The 25,993-nt window shown below is 37.0% G+C and overlaps 1 protein-coding gene across 6 annotated transcripts in view; it reads right to left on the reverse strand.

Moving 5' to 3' along the window:
- Positions 1–19,827: 19,827 nt before the first annotated feature.
- The window catches only part of PPP1R12A (protein phosphatase 1 regulatory subunit 12A), a 160,379-nt gene continuing 154,213 nt past the window's right edge, over positions 19,828–25,993 (reverse strand). For 5 of the 6 annotated variants that reach the window (XM_007088740.3, XM_007088739.3, XM_042992809.1 and 2 more), the window contains 2 exons: positions 24,368–24,418; positions 19,828–21,842 (listed from right to left, as the gene is read on the reverse strand). In XM_007088740.3, the coding sequence (XP_007088802.1) occupies positions 21,756–21,842; positions 24,368–24,418 (138 nt within the window). In that variant the 3' untranslated portion in view covers positions 19,828–21,755. Of the gene's footprint in view, positions 21,843–22,899; positions 23,482–24,367; positions 24,419–25,993 lie in introns of those variants that run through there. The other variant, XM_042992813.1, reaches the window with a different exon arrangement.

The following is a 25,993-nucleotide window of genomic DNA, read 5'->3' on the forward strand; positions in this document are numbered from 1 at the left end:
GTAGCAAACAGTATAGGTCGTGGGCGAAGGCCTGGAAAGTCTGAGGCGCGGGCCTGGCACCGTGCATGGCATACAGCCGGCGCTCAGTCAACGATGGAAGGAACGAAGATGGATTATGCCACTCTCATGCTCCAAATCTTCCCGTCTTACTTGTAATACAACCCTGGGACCTTACTGTGGTTCACGAGGCCCTACGTTTCCCGCCTCCTTAACCCCCCCACCCTATTTGTTACCTACCCTGCCTCCTTCTACTCTCTTTTCCCTTCCTCAAGCATGCTAGATCTGTTTCTGGCTCAGGATTGACGTCTGCAGTTCCCTCTGCAAATACCACTCTCCTTCCACATATGCACACGGCTCATCGGTCACTTTCCTCAGGTCCTTCCTCAGAGAGGCCTTCCTCGGCCACCTTACCTGGAATAGTCATCCCATGCTCAGTTACTATCTACTTACTCTATTTTGGTTTCTCCATGTGGTGCACACTACTGCCTGGGAGTGCTTCCTTTGCTTACTTGTTAATATTCTTTCTTCCCTACTAGGTTATAAACTTAGTCACTGAGGATTGGGACTTCATTTTGTTGACCACCATATCTCCAGTGTCTCTACATAGTAGGTCTCAATATTATTTGAGGAAGGAAAGGAGAGAACAAGGGGCCAATCGGTGGAAGGCTTTGAATAGCATTTCTAATTATTCTGCAGGCACACTCTCAGAGGCCATACTTATTTATCTCTGATGAATACGTTCTCCTTGTCCTTTTCTTCATTAAATAGGAGTATATTTTAAAAACTGAGAATGTACTTAATATATTATGACGCATGAGAAAGAAAGAAATCAACGGACAACAAATATTTAAGTCAACAAATATTTGTTGGACACTTTTTATTGCCAGGTGCTGGGCTAGGTGGTGGGAAGAGAGCAATGAATAAGCAGGTGTATTCTCATTGATCTTAGAGGCAAGTAGGGAGAGATACAGTGAAGTGTGTTGAGTGTTTTATAAAAGGGAAAAGCATAGGTATTCTTGTCTAGTGGATGAAAACTTATAAATAATGTTCAAGTTGAGGGGCGCCTGGGTAGCTCAGTTGGTTAAGCATCCAACTTCACCTTAGCTCATTATCTATCTCATAGTCTGTGAGTTCAAGCCGCGCGTCAGGCTCTGTGCTGACAGCTCAGAGCCTGGAGCCTGTTTCAGATTCTGTGTCTTCCTCTGTCTCTGCCCCTCCCCTGCTCTCCCGCGCTCTCTCTCTCAAAAATAAATAAACATTAAAAAAATTAAAAATTAATTAAAAATAAAACGAATGTTCAAGATGAGACCTGACAGGTGAGTTAGCTGAGGAAAAGGAAAAGGATGAAGGCTCTCTCAGAATGTGCAAAAGGAGGTGTGAAGAAATCAAAGAAGTTGATGCCTGAGGCCTTGAGCTCTCAGTTTTCCAGTACTCATGTGCCAAATGGACAGACAATGGACATTTGAGACAGTTGTAAAGAATTCATGAACCTATAGGAATAGGGCCAGTGGTTATAGTACCGAGTGAAGTGGATCTTCAGTCCAATGGAAGAGGAGAGAAATGAGGGCAGAACGGGGGCTGAACGTAACTGCCATCTTCAGGGAGCAGAGGCATCTGAGCAGAACATGGAGAGGTGGTTGGGATGTGACTGGAGGTCACATTATAGGAAACAAATATGAGGTGATAAAAGTATGCAGGATAAACTGGGTAGAAAGGTTAGTACTTCGAGCCAAGAGAAAGGGATACACATGAAATACTATTTCAAAGTGGGGAAAGAAAAAAATAAAAAAACCTTGAGTGGTGATTAAATATGGTGAACAAGGCAAGACAAGAGTTTTGGATCTTTGCTTCATTTATTTTCCTACCTTCCAATCTGCTTATCTCAGTACTGAGAAGTTGGTCTGAAGTTACGACTTTTAAGGAATTGAGTATTGAGTGAGCCTGATAGGTTTCAGGTTATTAAAAAAATCTCAATTTATTGGGGTGCCTGGGTGGCTCAGTTGTTAAGCATCTGACTTTGGCTCAGGTCGTGATCTCATGGCTTGTGAGTTTGAGCCCCGTGTCAGGCTCTGTGCTGACAGCTCAGAGCCCGGAGCCTGCTTCGGATTCTGTGACTCCCTCTCTCACGCTGCGCCTCCCCTGCTCATGCTCTTTCTCTGTCTCTCACAAAAAAAAAAAAAAAAAAAGTTAAAAAAAATCTTAATTTATTTTACAAACAATGTTATGACAATTTAAGTGATTTAAAACAAGAAATCTCTCTGTTGCCTTACATGGGTGTCTTACCTAAACCAGTCATGAACTGTGTGATCAGTAAGTTGTAGTAATTAATAGTTGAAATAGAACCAGTACATTGTATATGGTAGGTGTTTAGTAAATACCTGTTAAATGACTGAATATTTTCTAATTATTTAAGTTAGAACAGAATCAAGGTTTTCTGGATAATAACATTCTCACTTACTTGAATTCTAATGTGTGTGCATTCCTGAGTGGAAGAGGAAAAGTGGCGGAGGGGAATGTCTTACTGCAGGCCAAAAAAGAGTTTCCCATAATCTCTAGTGTGTTCTTACTTGTGCCAGAGGCCACTATCTAGGAATTCCATGGGAATGTGAAAGTCACCCATTTTGTGTGTCCTGCGGGGAAAAAATTGAGATCTGCTGCATTAAAAAATCACCCCCAAATTTCATTACTCTACAAGTTAGTTGTTTTCCTTTTTCAATAACCTTTTATGATTTGCATGAAGATGCATACAAGTTAGTTGTATATGTCTGTTAATTATTTTATGTAATATTAAGTTGGAAATTTTATTTTTTGATTTTATTTTATTTTTGAAAGAGAGAGAGAGAGAGAGAGAGAGGGTGCAGGTGGGAGCAGGGGAGGGGCAGAGGGAGAAGGAGAGAGAGAATCTCAGGGCTCAATCTCATGACCATGAGATACTGGCCTGAGCCGAAATCAAGAGTTGGATGCTTAATCAACTGAGCCACTCAGGCCCCTCTGGAAATTTTCAATAAAATGTTTAAGGCTCTCTATGGCAGATTCAGTTATTCTTCTACTACATAAGGTAATCCAGCAGGTTTACAACTCAAGCTCTTTGGCAATGAGTTGAGAGAATTGCCTTTGATATGGCAGAGTTTTGTTTCTTTACACTTCTCCGCCCTTGCAAAACCATCCTGCTCCCACTCAACAGCTGACCCAAAGATGACTCATGTTCTTCACATAAACACACCTTTTACTCTATGTACTTCCTACTATTTGGAATACCTCTCCTTCTCCATGCAAGTTGTATCCACTAAAAAAAAAATGTTTAATTAAAAAAAAATCACATTACAGAAAATTTAGAAAATAGAAGATAAATATTATCTATAAAACTAATCTCTAGTACAAAATGCTATAGTTTGGTCCACTGGTTCTAGTCTTTTTATTTTTTAGTTAATTTTTTTAGTAGCAAAAATTAATTTTGGCTCTCAGTAAGAGATACTAGGGCACACATTAATTAGTCCTACAAAATCAATATTCATTTTAAGTATAGTAACAGAGGAATACAGTTGTCAAATTACAACAAATAATCCTGCAATGGCATAACGATGTTGTAGAAAATAAACATCCTCTGTGTAGAGTGTAATGTAAGATTTGTTAGGTTTGAGACCCTGCTTAGCTCCATTAATGGCACTTGACTCTAACTAGGTCCACATTATCTCATTAAACCCAAGTATATAATAGTAGTATATAATATTTTTGATCACTTAATCATTGAATACATGTACTAATTCATTGAATCCTCATAATACTATTAGGTAAATTTTATTATCAGTTGCATTTTATAAATGAAGAAACTAAGAAACAGAGAAGCTTGGTAAATTGCCCACCTCACTCAGCCAAGAAATAACAAAGTGAGGATTCAAACCTAGGAGCCAGAGGCTGACATTAACCACCATCTCTATTTGCCTCAATAATCTATTAGAATAATCCACAGATTATTAATGAGACTATTAGGGACGTCTTGAAGCACAGTCTGACTGTGCTTTTTACCATCTGATACATCAAATGCAAGTGTTCTTCAATAATTTACCAAATTCCACAGTCCACTCTTATTTTCACCTTGTACAGTTTCCATATTAGCAACAGGATCATCTTTGTGTCTTGAGTCCTACACCTTCACAGGTCCTGTTGTGAATACAAGTCAATTGGCAAAATTCAATAGTGATTGATGACATTTCTGCATTCTCTTCCTATGACTTCCTACATACAGAGCGATATTACAGACACTCTAACACTTGACACTGTAACATGTATTTCTGATGTCTAATTGGGAAAATTGTATTTAATATCAGAGATATTACCCATATGTTACTGTCTGACTTGATTTCCAAGTTAATAGGTATACAGAAGAGCCAACAACTGTTCCAAAGTTATCAACAAGGTCTGACTGACAAGGCAAACACAAATGTTATGTAATCCAGATCAGGTCTTATTATCTTTGAGCCTAAAACTAATGTACTATTTATTTAGAATAATATCAGCGTCATCTTAATTTTTATTTTTTTTTCCATACTACCCATTAATTAATTAACTTTTACATTGTGGATGTGCTTTGGGGGGAGGCACTGTTTTCTGAGGGGGGTGTCTGGGAGGTGTAGGTTTGGGGGTTGGACGGCAAATGAATTGCAAGGTTGGAGGGTTGCACTGGCATCCGAGCAGGTACCTGCTGCCCCCACCACTGCCTTCAGTGTGGGACTACTGGTGAGTGTGCTCCCACGTGTGTATGGTACGAGAGTGTGCACCCACCAGGGGCCACTGGGTGCACATGTTTGGTTCAGAGAGAATGAGGCAAAATCTATTTTTCTTAAGATTTTATTATTTTTATGTATTTTTAAAGTCTATTTCTTTATTTTTTAGTAATCTCTACACCTACCATGGGGCTCAGACTCACAATCCTAAAATCAAGAGTCAAATGCTCTACTGACTGAGCCAGCCAGGTGCCCTGGTTCCAGCCTTTTTAAAAGTTACTTTTTAAATTATAAAAGTTATATGGAGGTTTTGCTTCCAGTAAAGGCAGAGTAGTTTATGTTGGACTAAGCCTCCCACAGATAACATTTCTGGGCTCCGGACAAAATGTAAAAAATAGCTGGAGAGCAACCAAAAGCAGGCCTAAACTACAGAGGACTCAACCCTGGAAAGAGGAAACCACACTTGGTGAGAGCCATGTTTAAACAGTTTCACCCCTCTGAGGGCATTGCCCAGTGAGTGCAATAGAGGGTAGCTAGAACTTAAACTGAATTAAGAACTTAAACTGAATTAATCTTACTGGATTAAGGCAACAGAGAACAGAGTTTCGGGCTACCAGAAGATCTGAAATTAAGGGGGGGAAATTCTGGAAGTGAGAGTCATAGAGATGGGAGTCCCAAAATCTATGAACAAATTTCCTTCAAATATTTGTATGAATTGCATACACCTGGTTTAAAAAAAACAAACAAAAAAAAAACACCAAGGAAGGAACAGTTAGAAAAAATGGAGCAGAGATTTCAATTGTTGTCAACACAAAAGAGGCAGAGTTTGGATATTGAATCCTACTGTGTTAGTCCAATTTGGCCTACTGTAACAAAAATATCACAGTTCTCACAGTTCTTTTTCTTTCTTTCTTTTTTTTTTAATGTTTAGTTATTTATTTTGAGGCTGGGGGGGAGGGGCAGAGAGAGGGGGAGACACAGAATCCCAAGCGGGCTGTCTGTATGGAGTCTGACGCCAGGCTCAATTTCATGAACCTTGAGATCATGACCTGAGCCGAAATCAACAATTAGATGCTTAACCGACGGAGCTACCCAGGTGCCCCTATTTCTCACAGTTCTGAAGCTAGAAGTCCCAAGATTGAAGGGTCAGCATGGTGGGTGAGGGCCCTCTTCCAGGCTTCTTGTATCCACATCTGATGGAAAGGGCTAAGGAGCTCTGTGGGGTCTCTTTTATAAAAGCACTAATCCATTCATAAGTGTCCTATCCTCATGACCTAATCACCATCTACGAAAGGCCTCACCTCCTAACACCATTACATTTGGTGTTAGGATTACAACATGTGAATGTAGGGGAAACAGACATTCAGACAATAGACCTACCAAGTCAGTGGGGCTTGGTAAACATTTCAAGCTTTTCATCAAAACTCAGAAGGGGCTACACCTTTTTGAAGTATTTCCTGGGACTAAAGATTTGCTCTAAGACTAAGAGTAAAATTGAAATAGAGCCATTCTAAAACTATAAAGAGTAAGCTTACACAAGTTCAAAGTCATAAGCCACTAAAGTCATCAATAACTTAGCTCCCTGCTAGAACAGAAATTAGAACCCTTCAGAGGAAGATAAATTCATGTGTTATCCACAATGTCTAGGATAAAAAATATTAAACATGTAGAGTGCCTGGCTGGTTCAGTTCGTGGAGCATGTGACTCTGGATCTCAGGGTTGTGAGTTCGAGCCCCATGTTGGGTGTAGAGATTACTTAAAAATAAAATCTTAAAAAAATAATTAGGGGTGCCTGGTGGCTCAGTTGGTTAAGTGTCTGACTCTTGATTTAGGCTCAGGTCATGATCTCACGGGTTCGTGAGATTGAGCCCTGCTTGGGATTCTATCTCTTTCCCTTCCCAACTTGTGCGTGCATGTGCCATCTCTCAAAAAATAAAAAAAAATTTAAAAATTAAATGTTTAAGAGAAAAAAAAGAATTAAACATGTGGGGCACCTGGTGGGCTCAGTCAGTACAGCATGTGACTCTTGATCTCAGGGTCATGAATTCAAGCCCCATTTTGGGTGTGGAGCTTACTAAAAAATTTAAAAATTAAAAAAAATTTAAAAATTAGGGGTGCCTGGGTGGCTTAACCAGTTAATGTCCAACTTTGACTCAGGTCATGATCTCACAGACCATGGGTTTAAGCCTTGTGTTGGGCTCTATGCTGACAGCTCAGAGCCTGGAACCTGCTTTGGATTCTGTGTCTCCTTCTTTCTCTTCCCTTTCCCCACTCACACTCTCTGTCTCAAAAATAAACATTAAAAAAAAATTTTTTTTTTAAGTTAGACCTGTAAAGACTTAGGAAAACATGACTAAGATTAGAGAAAAAGTTGTCAATAGAAACAGACCCTGCGATGATCCATATGACTTTAAAGGACTTTAAAACTGTTATAAATATTTTCAAAGACTTATAGAAAATATAACCATAGTGAGTGAGCAGATAGAGGAATTTCAGGAGAAAAATGAAAACTACCAAAAAAATGAAATTCTAGCACTGAAAAGTATAACATTTGAAATGAAGAATTCTTTGGATGGGTCTAACATCAGATTGGAGATGGCAAAAGTATCAGTGAATTTGAAGAAAGATCAACAAAAGTGTCCAATCTGAAGAAAAAGAGAAAAAAGATGAATAAAACAAAGCCTTAGTAAGTTATTAGACAATATCAAGCATGCAATTGTAAACCAAAAGGAAAAGAGGGAAAATATGTAATGGGGAAGAAGAAATAATAGCTGAAAATTTCCCAAATTTGGTGAAAACATCAATTTACAGTTCCAAAACTTTCAGTGAACTCCTTGCAGCAAAAGCACAAAGAAAATCACACCTATGTACCACCAAACTGCTGAAAAACAAAAAAAGAGAGAAAATCTTAAAACAACCAAAGGGAAAAAATTATGTAGGGGGAAAATGAAACGAATATTTCTCTCACGAGAAACAATGAGGACCAGAAGACAATTGTATGACAACTTTAAAGAGCTGAACAGAAGGAAATATAAGTTGAACAAGAATTCTATATCTAGAGAAAATAATCTCCATAAATTAAAGGTAAATACAGAAATAAAGATAAAAGAAAAATTGAGAGAATTCATCACTAGCTGGCTTCCACTGCAAAGAATGCAAAAAGATGTTCTTTAAAAGTAAATGACATGATATGACAATTTCAATCTACAGGAAGAAATAAAGAGCACCTGAAAAAGTAAATACAAAATACTATCTATATTGGTTTCCTATTGCTGCTATAACAAATTACCACAAAGTGGGTTGAATAAGATAAATGGATTGTCTTAAACCGGGAGGTCAGAGGTCTGAAATGGGCTTCACCGAGCTAAAATTAAGGGGTTAACAGTTCTCCTAAGGAGGCTTTAGAGTAGAATCCATTTCCTTGATTTTCTACCTTCTAGAGGCCACCTGCATTCCTTGGCTTGTGACCCACTTCACCATTTTCAAAGTCACCAATGTCAAGCTGAGTCCTTCTCATGCTGCCATTTCTATTGTTTTTTTTTTCTGCCTCTCTTTCCCCATTTTAGGGATCCTTGTAATTACTCTGAGCCTAATTGGGTAATCTAAGATAATATCCCTTTCTTAAAGTCAATTGATTAGCATCATTAGTTCCATCTACTACCATAATTCCCCTTTGACATGTAACCTAACATATTCACAAATTCTGGGGATTAGGACATGGACATATTTTGGAGACCATCATTCTACTGACCACATCAACTCTTTCCCCTTATTTAAAGGACAACTGATTATTATTATCACATAGTCCTGTGGTATTTATAAATAAGTAGATATAAAATGTATGATAGCAATAGCACAAGGAATAGAGGGTGGTAAATGACATAAACTGTTGCAAGTTTCTGCCATTTTACATAAAGTGCTATAATACTAACTTGTAGTGGACTATGACAAATTAAAGATGCGTATTGCAATTCCTAGAGTAGAGTTTCTTCACTGGGGCTCCATGGAACCCAGGTTTCTACAAGATGTGGCTCAGAGTTTTGTTGGAGATCATGGTTTGATGAACTGCCTGAAACAAGCAAAGGCCAAGATGTGTTAAACGTTTGTCTTCATATCTGGAAACAAAAGGTCTGTCTTTAAAAAAAATTTTTTTAATGTTTAGTTATTTTTGACAGAGAGAGATAGCATGAGGGGGAAGGGGCAGAGAGAGGGAGATACAGAATCTGAAGCAGTCTCCAGGCTCTGAGCTGTCAGCATAGAGCCTGACGCGGGGCTCGAACTCATGGATGGTGAGATCATGACCTGAGCCGAAGTCGGACACTCAACTGGGCCACCCAGGCGCCCCAACAAAAGGTCTACCTTAAAGGAACTTGTGTTGGCATCTGAACTGATGATGCCCTATCAACAGCTGGCTGCAGCCTCCTGTTAAGAAAAAAAAATCCAGGTGTTAGTGATACAGCATCTGTTTTCTTTACAGAGAGACTCTTGTGTCAAAAACTACTAGAGCTGAAATTTGGAAATTTGGAAAGATTGTATATCTAGGTTAAAAAAAACAAAAACAAAAACAAACAAACAAAACCTTGCCATTTTGCAACTGTGGTTTGATGTGGTTCATTAATGTTGAAAAATTCTTGACCATTATCTCTTCTGTCCCATTTATCTCTCTTTTCCTCCTGGGATTAAAATTACACAGATAGGAGACTATATGATATTGTTCCATAGCTCTTGTGTGTTGTGCTGTTTTCTTTTTCTTTCTTTTCTTTCTTTTTTTTTTTTTTTTTTTTGAGCTTCACTGTGGGTAACTATTGACCTGTCTTCAATTCACTCTTTCTTTCTTTGACCATGTCAAATCTACTGATATGACTTTAGAAGGCATTCTTCCTATCCATTACCATAATTGTTCATTATTATTTCCATTTAAACTTTTATTTTTTCAGGTTAAAGTTTGTTTGTTTTTTTAAAGTTTTTTTATTTTGAGAGAGAGACAGAGAGAGTGAGCAGGGGAGGGGCAGAGGGAGAGAGAGAGAATCCCAAGCAAGCTCTGCACTGTCAGCTTGGAGCCCCATTCAGGGCTCAAACTCACAAACCATGAGATCCGGACCTGAGCTGAAATCAAGCATTGGATGCTTAACTGGCTGAGCCACCAGGTGCCCTACATTTATTTGTGTTTTAAATAAGCTCTATGCCCAACGTGAGGCTTGAACTCATGACGCCAAGATTGGGAGTTGCGTGTTCCGCTGACTGAGCCAGCCAGGTGCCCCAGTGTTCATTTTTATTTTTTTTATTTTTTTATTTTTTAAAAATTTTGTATGTTTATTTATTTTTGATAGAGAGAGACAGAGCACAGGTGAGGGAGGGGCAGAGAGAGGGAGTCACAGAATCCGAAGCAGGCTCCAGGCTCTGAGCTGTCAGCACAGAGCCCAACGTGGGGCTCAAACTCACAAACCATGAGATCATGACCTGAGCTGTAGTTGGATGCTTAACCAACTGAGCCACCCAGGCACCCTTCCAGTGTTCATTTTTTTTTTTTTATTTAAAAAAATTTTTTTTAACGTTTTATTTATTTTTGAGACAGGGAGAGACAGAGCATGAACAGAGGAGGGTCAGAGAGAGGGAGACACAGAATCTGAAACAGGCTCCAGGCTCTGAGCTGTCAGCACAGAGCCCGACGCAGGGCTCGAACTCACGGACCACAAGATCATGACCTGAGCCGAAGTCGGCCGCTTAACCGACTGAGCCACCCAGGCGCCCCCCAGTGTTCATTTTTAATTTATTTTTTTTTATTGAAGTATAGTTGACATATAACATTATAATATTTCCAAGCATACAGCATAATGATTCAACATTTGTATACTCTGTTGAAATGATCACCACAGTAAGTTTACTTACCATTCATCATGATACAGAGTCATATTTTTTTTCATATGATGAGAACTCTTAGGATTTATTCTCCTGGCAACTTTCAAGTATGCACTACGATATTTTTGACTATAGTCACCATGCTGTGCATTACACCCTCCTGACTTACTTATTTTATAATTGGAAGTTTGTACTTTTGACCCTCTTCACCCATTTTGCACACCTCCAAACCAACCTCTCCTCTAGCAAACACAGTTCTATTCTCAGTATCTTTGAGTTTTATTTTGTTCTTTAGATTCCACATGTAAGTGGTGTTTGTATTTTTCTGTCTGACTTATTTCACCAAGCAAAATTCCCTCAAGGTCCATCAGTGTTGTTGCAAATGGCAAGATTTTGCTCTTTTTCATGGCTGAGCAGGATTCCATTGAATATATATTGTGCATATATATACACACACACCACATGTGTATATACATTTATGTATATTCCATTGCATATATGTGTGTGCACATATATACACACACCACATGTTCTTTAGTCAGTTATTCATCAGTGGAGACTTAGGTTGTTTTCATAGCTTGGTTGTCATCATGCTAAAATAAACATAGGGTTGCATGTATTTTTTTGAATTAGTGTTTTTGTTTTCTTTGGATAAATACCTGGTAGTGGAATTGCTGGATCATATGGCAGTTATACTTAAGTTTTTGAGAAAACTTCATACTGTTTTCCATTCTCACCAACAGTGCACAAAGGCCTCCTTTTCTCCACATCCTTGCTAATACTTCTTCCTTTTTTTTACACTAGCCATTCTACAGGTAGGTGTGAGGTGGTATCTCATTGTGATTTTGATTTGTATTTCCTTGATGATTAGTGATGTGGAGCATCTTCTCATGCATCTGATGGCCATCTGTAAGTTTTCGGTAGAAAAATGTCTATTTGGAGTGCCAGGCTGACTCAGTCAGTAGAGCATGAGACTCTTCGTCTCAGGGTTGTGAGTCCAAGCCCCACATTGGGTGTAGAGCTTGCTTAAAAAACGAAAAGAAAGAAAGAAAATGTCTATTCAGATTCTCTAATTTTTTAACTGGAGTTTGGTGATTTTTTTGGTGCTGAGTTATATATAAGTGTTATACATTTTGGGTAAGTGGTTTACAAATATTTTCTCCCATTCAGTACATTGCCTTTTAACTTTGTTGGTTTCCTTTGCTGTGCAGAAGCTTTTTAGCTTGATATAATCCACTTATTTTATTTTGGCTTTTGTTGCCTTTGCTTTTGGAGGTCAGATGCAAAAAAAAAATCATTGCTGAGACTGGTGTGAAGGAGTTTATTGCCTACGTTTTTTTTCTTCTTTTAAAAAAATTTTTTTAAAGGCTTATTTATTTTGGGGGGGCAGGGGAATGGGCATAGAGAATCCCCGATGAGGGGCTTGAATCACAAACTGTGAGATCATGACCTGTGCCAAAACAAGGAGCTGCCACTTGCCACCTAACCTACTCAGCCACCCGGGCACCTGCCTATGTTCTGGGAGTTTTACAGTTTCAGGTCTTGCATTCAACTCTTTAACATATTTTTTTAAAACTCTTTAATACATTTTGAGTTATTATTTGCAGTTGGTGTAATAGAGTGTTCTAATTTCATTCTTTTGCGTGTGGCTGTTCAGTTTTCCCACATTATTTATTGAAGAAACTGTTCTTTCTGTATTTTTCATAAATCTTTTCATAATTTTTTTTCATAAATTGATTGACCATATGTATGTGGGCTTATTTCTGAGATTCCTTTTCTTTTTTCTTTTCTTTTTTTTTTTTTTAGTTTATTTATTTGAGAGAGACAGAGACAGTGTGAATGGGGGAGGGGCATAAAAAGAGAGAGAGAGAATCCCAAGCAGGCTCTGTGTTGCCAGCATAGATCCCAACACAGGGTCAGATCTCATGACCTGAGCTGAAACCAAGAGTCAAACACTTAACTGACTGAGCCACTCAGGTGCCCCTATTTCTGGGATTTCTGTTCTGTTCTATTGATCTATGTGTCTGGTTTTATGTCAGTACCATACTGTTTTGATTACTATAACTTTGTAATATAGTTTGAAATCAGAGAGTGTGAGGCCTCCAGCTTTGTTTTTCTTTCTCAATTTTGCTTTGGCTAATGGAACCACAAAAGACCCCAATTAGCCCCCTGAGCTGAAATCAAGAGCAGACACCCAACTGATTGAGCCACCCAGGCACCCCTATACTATCTCTTTTAACTGTTAATACAGGATACCCACATTCGGAGTTCTCAGAAGAGATTTCATTTTCAAATTCTCTATTTCCAGTCAAGAGATGGACAAGTGATATTATAATGCTGTATGTCTCAAAATACATATATCCCTCAACGAGCAGTATCAGCATCACCTGTTAACTTGATAGGAATGCAAATTCACTGGTCCCACTCCAGCCCCTAAATACTGAATTAGAAATAGGAGTGAAGCCCAAGATCTCCAGGTGACTCATATTTGAGAACCACTGTTTTAGAGGAATGATTAAGTTAACTATTCCTGGGACATTCCTAGGACAAGAAAGATGGTGGATACTACTAGTCAGCGGGATTAAAGTAAACTGATCCTTCTTGGAACTATGTCTTAGCAACTATAGAAGCACATTTTACATTCTCGATTTTACTTTTGAAAGCAGAAATAAAAAATGACCATCTGAACAAATGCTACAAAAAAGAGACATAAATGAAGGCAATGCATCAGGTGTACAGACCAATTGTAAAACCAATGGGAAAATTCTTTTGAGAACTGATCTAAAATATCAATTTTGCCCAAAGAACCAGTGTGCTTCTTTTAGGTAGTATTGATGTGTATAATAACCCATTTTTCCATTTCTAACTTGGCTGTCAGGAGTCTTAGCAAATGTTTTGCATTTAATTAATTTTCCCCTGAGGAGACTTGTTTCCTATTCTTCTCAATTAAAAATTTACAATCTAATTCTTATTTTTAAATAAATAGTATTTGTAGTTTTTATTATAAAGAGCTACAAATTATTATTGGGAAAGGGCATAGATAAAAATAGTAAGGTTGCTGGGGCACCTGGGTGGCTTAAGTCGGTTAAGCATCTGACACTTGATTTCGGCTCGGGTCGTGATCTCACCATTTGTGAGATCGAGCCCCACATCAGGCTCCTCACTGACAGTGTGCAGCCTGCTTGGGATTCTCTCTCCCCCTCTCTCTGCCCCTTCCCTGCTTGCACTTTCTCTCTCTCTCTCTCAAAATACATACGTACATACATACATACTTAAAAAAACAGTAAGGTTGTTGAAGAAGCAAGTCTATCACTCAGGAGCAAGCATGGTATGTGGTCAATACATGTCTAAACGAAGTCCCTAATTTAACTCTCTGTTGCTTCTCAGATCTCTCCTAATCTTCTTGTTCACATGGCTGTAACATTAACCTTCTGGTTTGTCAGAGACTCGAGAATACCTGCATCTCAAGTCCTTTGCTTTCCTAGCTCCCTCTGAAAAAGCTCTTCTCCAGATACCTGCAGTATTTTTCCCTTCTCCTTCTTCCAGTTTTGGCTCAAATGTTATTTTTTAAAGATTTTATTTTTTAAGTAGTCTCTACACCCAACATGGGGCTCGAACTTTTACAATGCAGAGATCAAAAGTCACACATTCTGACTCAGCTAGACACTCCTCAAATGTTACCTTCTCAGTGAGGCCTTCTCTAACTCGCCCTCATCCCTGAAATCTCTTGTCCTACTCTACTTTTTTTTCCAGAGAACTTTATCTTCTACAATAGTGTATTTGCCTACTTTCAATCTTTTCACTATTTGAATGTAACCTCCACAAGGCAGGCTTTTTTTTTAATATACAGCTTTTATTTTTAAATTCTGTTTTCATGTTTATTTTTGAGAGAGACAGAGTGCAAGTGGGGGAGGAGCAGAGAGAGAGGGAGACACAGAATCTGAAGCAGGCTCCAGGCTCTGAGCTGTCAGCACAGAGCCCGATGTGAGGCTTGAACCCACGAACCGTGAGATCATGACCTGAGACAAGTTGGGTATTTAACCGACTGAGCCACCCAGGCGCCCCAAGACAGGGGTTTTATTGCTGCCTGCTTTGCTTCTCAGTGTATACCTACCAGGCAGGGCAGTGTCTGGCTTGTAAGGGTTAACAGGAACTTGTTGAGTGACCAAGTCTGCAGGAATCATAATGTTTATGTTCAATAGCTTAACAGACTTAAAAAAATCTAGAAGCCAGCTGAGATTTCTTCTTCCACAAAATGAATATATCACAATTTAATTATTTGGGTTTATTCTTTCCTTTTTAAAATATTCAGCAAACATCTACTATGGGCAAGGCACTGTGCTAAGTGCTGAGAACAAAAATGACAAAGACCCTGTTCAAGGAGCTCAGTAAAACAAACAGCTTAACAAAATTTTTTTTTAAACCAGAAAACCAAGATATGTATAGGATGTGGTACACAGGAAATAGTGAAATTTAGCTGCCTTCCCTCTGGTTTTTCTACTGCTGATTGCAGTAAAGCAGGTACTTGACACAAGAGGTGCAGTCTAGACAGGGAGCAAGAGTGAGAGGCAGGACTGTAAATTTCAGACAAAAGAACAGGGAAGATAATAAAGCTCTTCTGCAGAAAACCATTAGTCACAAGGTTAGTCCGAACTGAAGGCTGGTAAATAACCCAGATGACCCGAGGATATTTTATGAGAAGCATCATGTAACCTTTAAAAGCATCCAAAGCTAGTGATAATCCTGACATTTCAACAGGCATAAATTTTAATGAAAACAAGAAATACTGAGTAATAATTACCACCTATAAGTGTGAAAACATTCACTAGCCCATACTTACCACTTGCCTCTTCTGTATGGCAAATAAATTCTAGGTCACATATATAAATTCTCTGCCACTTTCCCCATCTTTCCTCTGGTAACAGCAACTGGGGTCCATAAGTGGATTAGTCACACCGCCAGAGTCAGTGTCCCTGGAATCTGTTGGCACAGATGTGGCATGGTTACACAGGTGTACCTTTTCCTTCTTTGCAATGGTGGAAGGGAAGTCCTCTGAAATCCACCTCTTATTTCTCTTTCTCCCTTCCTGATCCTAGAGTAAAAAATGAGGTGTTCATGGGAACTGGGTAAATTATTCCAAAATTTTGTTTTAATGTATTTTAAAAAGAAACAAACTTTTTAAATAAACACTACAAGCTTCTTTGGAAACTATCTTGGCAAAAATAAATTATATTCCTAAGTAAATTAGTACTTAAAAAAATCACAAATTAATGTAACTTCTTCAAAGTAATAATGTAATTGCAATTTTGAGCATCCACTGAACTCTAAGTATTCAAGACATTTTATACAAATATGTCGTTTACCTGAAAACATTGAGCCCAAATGGTTAAGTAGTTGGACTAATGGCACACATAAAGCTGAGATTTACATCTAGATCTGACTGAATCCAAAGCTCTTTCCTCATCATGATTAAAAATATAGAATTAATAAGCAAGTGAGAAAATCATGCTGCTGTCATGCTACTGTCTTAGGCTTATTATTAAGTCTTGAGTAACTTCTTTTGGGGTGAGGTCATAGCTATTGAGTTAACATAAACACAATTTTTACCTGTTATATATCGACAGTCCACATTTTCATTGGGAGAGAAAAATTTGCTGCTAAAACCATAGCACTATCAATATCACCTATCTTACTTGGAGATAAAAAGGTTCTTGGAAATTAAGCTCTAATCATAAGTTAAAAATGTGTATTAAAAAAATTTTTGGGGGGAGGGGCGCCTGGGTGGCTCAGTCAGTTAAGCATCCAACTTTGGCTCAGGTCATGATCTTGTGGTCTGTGAGTTCAAGCCCCACATCGGGCTCTGTGCTGACAGCTCTGAGCCTGGAGCTTGTTTCAAATTCTGTGTCTTCCTCTCTCTCTGCCCCTCCGCCACTCATGCTCTCTCTGTCAAAAATAAACGTTAAAAAAAATTTTTTTAATGTTTATTTTTGACAGAGAGAGTATGAGCAGAGAGGCAGAGACAGGGAGTCACAGAACCCGAAGCAGGCTCCAGGCTCTGAGCTGTCAGCACAGAGCTCAACGTGGGGTTTGAACCCACAAACTGCAAGATCTTGACCTGAGCTGAAATCAGACGTTTAACTGACTAGACCAGCCAGGTGCATCTAAAAATGTCTATTTTTTAAGAATGCAGAAGTTCTTTTGCATGTGGGTGTGTGAAAATATTTTTAAAACTATGATGGTCTATTGGACACAGAATTCGTGTCAGGAAATCAACCAGCTGCTTGAGAATTAAAGCCTAAAAGTCTAAAAAAATTCCACTATAGGACAAAATGGTTTAGTAATAACAAGTTCTAAGGAAAGATGGAGAAATTTAGTGAATGCGGGATAAGGATGTGGAATTAGAATAAGTATGTGAAAAAAAAAATCAAGAAACACTACCCCTGAAGTATTTTAAGCCTAGACATATAAAATAGACCCACAGGTAATTTATGCAATTTCATGCAAATAAACCGTCCAACCGACTAACTGATATAGTAGATAAAGTCCTGCATTGAGAGTTGGGAAGAACAAGGACAACCACAACAAAGGTTGGGTAAGAGCTCTGCTTTGTATTAGCTTGGAATGCTAGATCAGTTATCTCCGGTTTCTCACTGAGAAGATGGAGATGGACTTTATTTACCCAGCCTGTTGTAGGTATCCTATTGAAATAGATTTGTATTGAATCAGACCTGTGAGAAATACTGTGTGAGAAAGGGAAAGGAGATAAATTTCTTCTTTTCTACTTTCAGTCTCCCAGAAACAGAAGCACAAAGGACAGGCCCTATTAGCTGTATCTACCAAAACAGAATCTACTAATAGTGATAATTTCTTAAACACTCCCTCCTTTTCATTAGCCTTTTATTATTTTTTTTAAGTTTATTTACTTATTGAGGAAGAGAGAGAGAGAGAGAGAGAGAGAGAGAGAGAGAGAGAGAAACGCGAGCAGAGGAGGGGCAGAGAGAATCCCAGGCAAGGTCTGTGTTGTCAGCACAGAGCCCCATGACTTGGGGCTAGAACTCATGAACTGTGAGATCAGGACCTGAGCCGAAACCAAGAGTTGGATGCTTGACTGACTGAGCCCCTCAAGCATCCCTTTCATTTACCTTTTAAAATGAAAACATAGTTAATTTTTGTGACCTATATATTTATTGGAATTCAAGCAGTGGCAAGTTGTGACAGACCTGCTCAGAAAAGCTCACTTATAATAAACTTTAAACAACTTGTAATAAGGGCAGTTGGTGGCTTATTATTTGGGTGGCTCAGTTGGGTAAGTGTCTGTCTGACTCTTGGTCTTGGCTTAGGTCATCCCAACGTCCACGAGTTCAAGTCCTGTGTTGGGCTCAGTGCTGATAAATGCGGAGCCTGTTTGGGATTCTCTCTCCCTCTCTCTGTTCCTCCTCAGTCTCTTAAAAAAAAACCAAAAATAAACAAAAACATCTTGTAATAAAATTTCAAGTTATGGTAATAAGCAAATTATGTTACCTTATTATAATATCTTAAACTCCTGACTCCTCGATGTTTCTATTTTTATTTATTTTCATTTTTTATTTTTGAGAGAGAGAGAGAGGGTGCAAGCGAACAAGGAACAAAAGAGAGGTGAGCGGGGCTCGAACTCACCAACTGTGAGATCATGACCTGAGCCGAAGTCAGATGCTTAACTGAGCCACCAAGGAGCCCTAAATTTATTGCTGTGTAATCTGGTCATTTTGTAGGCAAAGAACAGAAATAAGACACTCTCCATCACTTACCTCAGAGAAAGACCAATCTGTCATTTCCAAAGCATTTAACTCCAGAGAACCTTTCCAAAATGAGTCAAGCAATGTATTTAGGTATCTAGAGCTATACACAATAGGAAAAACAATTTTATTCTATACTCCATCCTTTTTGGACAGCAGCTTGTGTACACGCACTCATGCACAGAGATTACACGTATACAGTATAACACGTGAACATCACAGAAAAGACTGCTCATCAGTCAGACTTCATGTTTGTGGCCAAAGGTTTTCACCAATGGGTAGTTCATAGTTGTTAGTGGAGTCTGCTGTATTCTGCTTCTAATGATGAAGTGGAAGGCAAACTACAAGACTATTGTGTCCTAAGGGAAACACATGGTCCTGGTCTGAAGAGAACTGGGCTCTGGATGATTTTCTTCTTATGACAACTTATGACATGGAGAGTCATGACTGTTCAGATTGGCCAGGAAAGACTAAGTGATAACAAACTTCTAAGCAAAAGAGTAAAGTAGTCGAGTGGATTGGCAAATACCTACTTTTTGTATGAGACCTCTCTGACACAGTTCTATAGCTGCTTTTCATTTGGCTTTGAAGTATGTGCACGTGAAATTCTTTTATGCAGGACAAACAACAGTAATGTTCTTAGTTCTGTGAGCATGCTTAGGGAAAACAAGTACTGAAAATAGAAAAAATAGAATTCAATTCTTATATTAATGTAAACAAAGGCTTGCCACAAGTCCTTTACCTAAGTTCCCCAAATTAAAAGTGTCTCTTTTATGTAGTTATAGATGTGCAAGTAGATGAGGGGCTGAACTTGGGACAAACCCAGGTTGAGGAATGATGTGTTATTTTACATTTCAATGGAGTATTATCTTTATATGTATTCCCAAGCCTATGTCTGCAGCTAAGAAAAAGCACAGGTTTAATTTAGAAACCACAAAATGTCTATGTGAATGAAATCTCATGCTACAAAGCTACTATCTTGAAACTCGCTATTATTTTTTACCCAGTTATTATCATAAAAAAACTAGTTCTCAGATTCTGCATACAGACAGCTTTATGTAAAATATATAAACATTTGTCGAAATTGGTACACAGATTGCATAAATATGGCAATTAAGATTGCATTTACAGATGTGCATGTACAATGTTGTGCAAATTATCACAATATTACAATTTTGAAAATTATTCAAATTGGAATCCAAGTAAAGCAATTAGTGAAAAAATACCCATGCAGAATTTAAATATCTCAGAACAAAATTTAAGTGTCTTCAGTAAAAGGTCACACATTTAAAATAGTTTTATTCATTTTATTTGTATATGTCAAAATACATTTTTATTTCCAAAATAGTGGGTTTTGCAACTAGTTTCATGCAGAAACAAGGTCTGCTCAATACTACCAATAAAATCAATATAGCACAGTAGCTGTTCAGTTTTAGATACAAAGAATAAATAACCTAAATACAAAACACTAAAATATTAGAAACATGTATTTAATCATTCTTCACAGGCATCCAAACTTCACAAATATAATCCTTAGCATGCCTAACTGTTGTGCAACCAGAACATGTTGCAGTCACTCAAACTGATCAATTATCTGTATATTTTACGTCCACATAAGACCATGGAAATTCTCTATATTCAGACCCACCATTCATACAGTTCAAATATAACCAAAAATAAAATTCCCATAACTATCCTTGTACCTTTAAAAATCAAGAATCCTGAGCTTGGTAGTAAGAGCATAACCTTATATCTTCATAAAACCAATCAAGAGAGAGAGGACTTAAAATCCTGCTTACCAAAACACCCTTTCCCAGCCCCAAAGTAATCTAAAATAGGCAGTAGAACACAATGACCTTTTAAAATGAAGGGGTACAAATTCACATTTAATATAGTATACAATACAATCAATAATACAATTAGCTACTATAAGCTTTACAATGTACAATTTATTCAAATGGCTGAACTGTTCAGTGGTTAAGGAGACAGTTATGTGCCAGAAAGATGTGGTATTTTTTTGCATGGTTTGATGAAAATATAAAAGCTATTTGTCCAAATAAAAGCCATCTTCACTATGTACTTGGTTTTGCTTTTTTTTTTTTTTTTTTTTTTTTTTAAAAAGGCCACTGAAATGTATAAAATGGTCTGAACATGATGGTGGTATCAAAGTCAATGCCTCTTCACATGGCAATAACAGTGCATTTAACATTAACTCACGGTTAAGTCTGCAAATGATTTCATAGCATTACTTTGGCTAGCACAACAGTTTTAGACAGCACTCAGATAAATATAGGTATGTGAAATGTGAAGCAATTATCTTATGCAACTTTAGTTGTGGTTGAATACTATCAAATGAAAACTGAAAATAAAAGTAAAAGCACTTTACAGTAGAAAACTTTTGTAAAGATAGGGCCCCACATAATGTGTTACTTTTTAAGTCTTTATATCACATTGTTAGCAAATTTTGTTTTTAACACTATTATGGAGTAGCCTACTTTGCATTAACAGACATTTGAATTAAGAAAATAGTCAAGCATGCCATGTGGTGGTCTAAAAATCAAAACAATACACTTATTTATATATACAGCATCACTCAGTACCTGCTAAAATGAATGTGAAGATTATATACTACAATAATAAAAAACAAACAAAAACAAAAAAGTGACCAACAAAGGCAGAAAATAGGACTTAAAAGAATCTAATCTCAATTGACTTTAAAGCATTCATATAAGAAATAAATGCATATTGCACAAACAGTGAAAGCAAATGTTCCACCAAGCAATTCAGTTCCAGGCGGAAGACAACAGAGCATTAGCCTAATACATGACAATGATATCAGGAGAACAGGTGTTCTTTTCTGTAAATGAGAAAGCTGTGAAAACATAGATGAGTCTGCCACATGAAGAGTTAGAAGGAAAAAATACAAACCCAAACTTAGATGTAAAGCAAAAAAATATCGAAAAACTGGAAACTGTGGCACATCAAAAAATGTTGAATAACTGTCTTCTGTGAGAGCTGAAAGTTTTTGTTGACACAAAAGTATTTATGTACAACTAAGGCTTACTGGTTAAATATCTCTGAGGCATATCTGGCCTTGAACACTTTCCTTAAATGCTGGAGCTGTAAACAAGTTTTCTCAGTCATTAAAAAAAAAAATCTTCTCAGCAGCTGCATTAACATGAAACAATGGTCTTGATACAAGAAAAAAAAAAAAAAAAAAAAAACCCAGAAAATTAAACAAAACAAAATTCCTAGATAAGAGGGCATTTGGCAGGATATCCGAAAATGACAGTCTCCCTGGATTCTTCCCAGGCTTCCAGTGACTGTCAATTATGGTCCACTGGGTTGCTCATATGTGCAATTCCATTACTTGCTGCTTTTTTTTTTTTTCCTTTTTTTATTTGGAAAGTTTGCTTATAACTCTGATCAAGGCCCCATTTTCATCCTTTAGCCTCTGGTTGTCTGCTTTTAGGTCTGGTAACATCTATGAGGGTAAAAATAAAAGAAAAGGTTTTACTTCAATAGGAAGATAAAAATGTTACCCTTAGTGTTTTTATATTTTCACCACAAGACACATGAACAAGCTTTGTCAGTTATATAAATTTCTAGTGGCTAAAACGTAGAAGAAAGAAAAAACTTGATTTGTGACGCTAATTAGTTTAATAAATGATGGAATGAGAAGTTTATTTTCCCAAAGTTATCATTTGGAATGTACTAAATCACTTGATATTATGACTCACAAGCACACTGTATTAGAGCAGCCAAGAAAATGAAGCCTGTTTTTGTTAGGATAGGCTCTCAAAGGGAGTTCCTCTAAGACTTCTATCAGCACCTAAACCAAAGCCTTTTACTTTATTTACATCGGACCTTAAATATTATTCCACAAGAAAACCAGCCTATTTAGGGAAGTTTTGAGGGAGTTAGACTTGTTCTAAATTATTAGAATTCCTTAAAGGATTCAACTGTAGTACTAAGCTTACCCATGTACTACAGTGTCTGATCCAAGATAGGTGCTCATTAAACGATAACAATTATTCCTATTATTGGAATAGTATAAAATAACTTATAAGCCAAAATATATTTATGAAAATATCTAAGCACTGAAAAAACAACCAGTATTTGGAACAAAGAGAAAAACACACGCTCAGGTCCTCAAAGGAAATCTATTTTCTGTTCTATAGACAAACTGAAGGAGGGGGGTGGAAATGTTACAGTAAACTGGATTTTCTACTAAGAATGACTTAAATTCCATGTGTTCTTCCAGATTTGCTAGGAAGTAGAACAGTTTATACTTTGGACACTAACATACTTTGCAAGACACTGGAAATAGTTTTCTACTACCTTTCCTCAGCTTTCAAAATGTACTAGATTGTAAAATTAGACAAAAGTAAAACTTCTACTTGGCAAAATTACCTTAAGCAAAATCTTTATGAAGAGTTTAAATTTATGTGGAATGAATCAATTCTTGTTTTCAGAATATATGGTTATAAAATACAGTAATGTGAAGTTTATGTATCAGGATACCACTGTAAAGGACTAAGTGAATATCACCTGAAGTGGTTCTGAGTGAAAATGACATTATTTTGAAAAACAGATAAAACATGTTTAATCATCACCTTCAACATATTAATTGTATGTAAAATACATGTTACACTGTTTACGTTCCTTTTTCTTTCTAGTCAAGAATTTTAAATGGTCATAGTTTTAATCCATAAATTATCTGTAGAGCCAAAAATGTGCACAAGCTTTTGCAAAAGTGCAGACAAGTCTTTAAATCCCTAAACCGTTCTCTAAATTCACTGTAGGTTATCAGTCAGAATATACAATTAGTGACACTTTCTAACATTCTGAGAAGCCATGCATAATTAACAGTTATATGATAAGCTACAGACACAATGGCATTAATTTGTAAAAGTGAGCTCAAGACACGCTTACTAATACAAAAACACCTGCCTGGCTCTACCAAGAAGAAATGGTGAAACTACAAGTTATAGGTTCACAGACTGCAGTTGCCTACAGAACCCTGAGCGCTTGGCTACCACTCTTGTCAAGGCCCTATTCTCAGTCAGCAGTCGTTCATTTAACTCTCTCAGAGTCTGAATTTGCTTTATTTGGTGCAGGTTCTGCAGGAATTAGAACATAAAGAAATAGAAAATAAAAAAATAAGAAAATGGAAAAGAGGACAATAAAAATACAAAGAATCACAGATAAATGAATATAAGAGGAAAAAAATTAAGAGTCTTAAAAGGATATTCCATGAGATTCACAAAAGTAAATAGTGTAGTCCTAAAATTCCATATCAAACAAAATACATAAACAAACAAAATCCAAAAAATTTGTCTCCAAAGTCATTCAGTAATAATATTCTAACAAAGAACCAAATTCAGCAATACAATAATTAAATCTTGACAGTCTAATTCTATAGGCACATTTTCATAAGTATCAGTTCATTAATTCATAATGTGATAAAGATATTTTATGCAAGACAATATGATAAAAGGTAATCAATTAACTGTGCTATTTTTGTTCCCTCTGCAAGAAGTGTTCCTTCCAACATTCAAAACAAATTGTTACTTCTACAGGTAATTCAGAGTTCCATAAAATACAGCTCTGCTGGCCCACTACCGTAAAGTCCTTTATTTTCAAAGGAAAACACTTTTGTATCGATCCCCACTCCACCATTTACTCTCCAAGAAACAGAGTATGTGAAATGTGAAGAATAAATACTAAATCCCAAATCTTACAGTCATTATTGTCTAATTTCTTCTACACCTGACTATCAAAACAGCCATAAAAATTGATTAACAAAAAGATTTGAATTATAAATGTTCTCCTAGCTCACCTAAAACCTAGATTTAGGAATAAAGAGAAGCACGGCATATGGATAATTCACAAATTACACAATCAGTGTTGAGAACAATTAATGTGAACACAGTATGTTATTAGTTCTGTAAAATTTAAGTTCGTAAACAGCACGGTCTCTCATAAGTAGTAGCATGGTTTACTTACTTTGAGCTCTTCTTCCATTTCAGATATTCTTCTTTCTAGAGCTCTTCGTTCCTAGATCAATTTAAGGTACCAATATTTATCACATAATTATTATATTCTTAATTCTCTAAGTTGTGAAATAGTGACACTTTAGAGTCAAAAATCAAATCAGGAGCAGTGTGGAAAAAGATGTGATGCCAGTGATGTGCAAAGAGCTTTCCAAATTTCTTTCAAGAAATAAATATGAAGATTATTTTTATTAATTTCTATAAGCTCTTTCTTTAAAGCTTTGACTTTAAGGTAAGATGCTACATAACATGTTCAAACTGTTTTTTCAGTTCATTTAAACTTAGGCATAGAATAAACCAATACTCAAGACTGAGGATTATGTAGAGAGGAAAAAAACCCCCACACATAGATGCAATTATTCTACAGTGACAGAAGCAGAAACGCAAGAAGCAAACATGCCTAAAATATGTGTAAACTTTCAAAAGGATCTAAGAGAAGTTCATCTCCTCCACCTGCAAGGTTTACTAGCCATTATTTATCCAGTTGGCTTTACAGTTTTGTACTGAGCTTGATACTGTGTGCAGCACTGATGCCGTGACTCTAATGAAGCAGCAGCTGCAGCATGTATTTTCATGTTCCTCCTTTCAAAGAGTGACAGGCAAAGGCAACATACAATACGTTACTGCAGTGTACTGTTTTATTCTGCCTTAAATAATAAGCATTCTAGGGTGTTATGCAAAAAGCAAGCAGCAGTAATTAATGTGCTGTAAAACTTTGGTTAGGTCATACCGCCCAGAAGATACTGACTCTTGCCGGTCACCTTTCAGATACAAACCATTTAAATTTAGTTTAATCACTATGAATTCCCAAGACATTCTTTCCCAGATTAATAATTAATGTTGATATTTAGTAAAGCAGTACATTTACTGTAAATGTTAATGTTTTAGGTTATATGATGTAAAAAAAAAAAAAAAGGATCCTACTCATAGTCTTTTAAGTACCATGTTATTCTATTTTTAACTTGTTTAAACACTATTACATAGACAAAAATGTTATTTCCTATGAATAGGACTTTCTGCTAGTTAGTAATACAGCCATGACTAATTCATAAAAACCACTGCATTTCCCAAAACACTAGGATATATAGTGTCATATTTGATCCTCGTAACTTGGTGAAGTATCATAAATAGCCTATTTCCTTCTGCCCTATCATCCTTAATTTTATTAGGTACCTTCAAGATTTTAACTATTTTCTGGTAAAGAAGACAAGAACACTTGTCTATATCTGTCTTATCACCAAAATAGCAATTATAAAGATGCAGGCAATTTCTTCTGTTTGGCAAACTTATTAACATTAAAAAGTATGGTTACGAGAAAATGTATGTAAAGTGCTTAGCCCAGTGCCTGCCTGGTACACTGAATAAATGCTAGCAGTTATTATTAATACTATGATTACTAATGTCTGTTAAAATGGAAGCAGATTAGCTACTCAGTAATTTATCTGCATTTGACAGGCAGGCAAAGGAGTCAGATGAGAATGTCAGAGTATGAATATATGTATCATGTATGTGCAAGCCAAGAATAAAAAAGGACAGACATCATTTCTCTCTCTCTCTTTTTTGTTTTTGGTCAAAAAGG

The sequence above is a fragment of the Panthera tigris genome, chromosome B4 (assembly GCF_018350195.1).
Source record: "Panthera tigris isolate Pti1 chromosome B4, P.tigris_Pti1_mat1.1, whole genome shotgun sequence".
In the NCBI taxonomy this organism is placed as follows: Eukaryota; Metazoa; Chordata; class Mammalia; order Carnivora; family Felidae; genus Panthera; species Panthera tigris.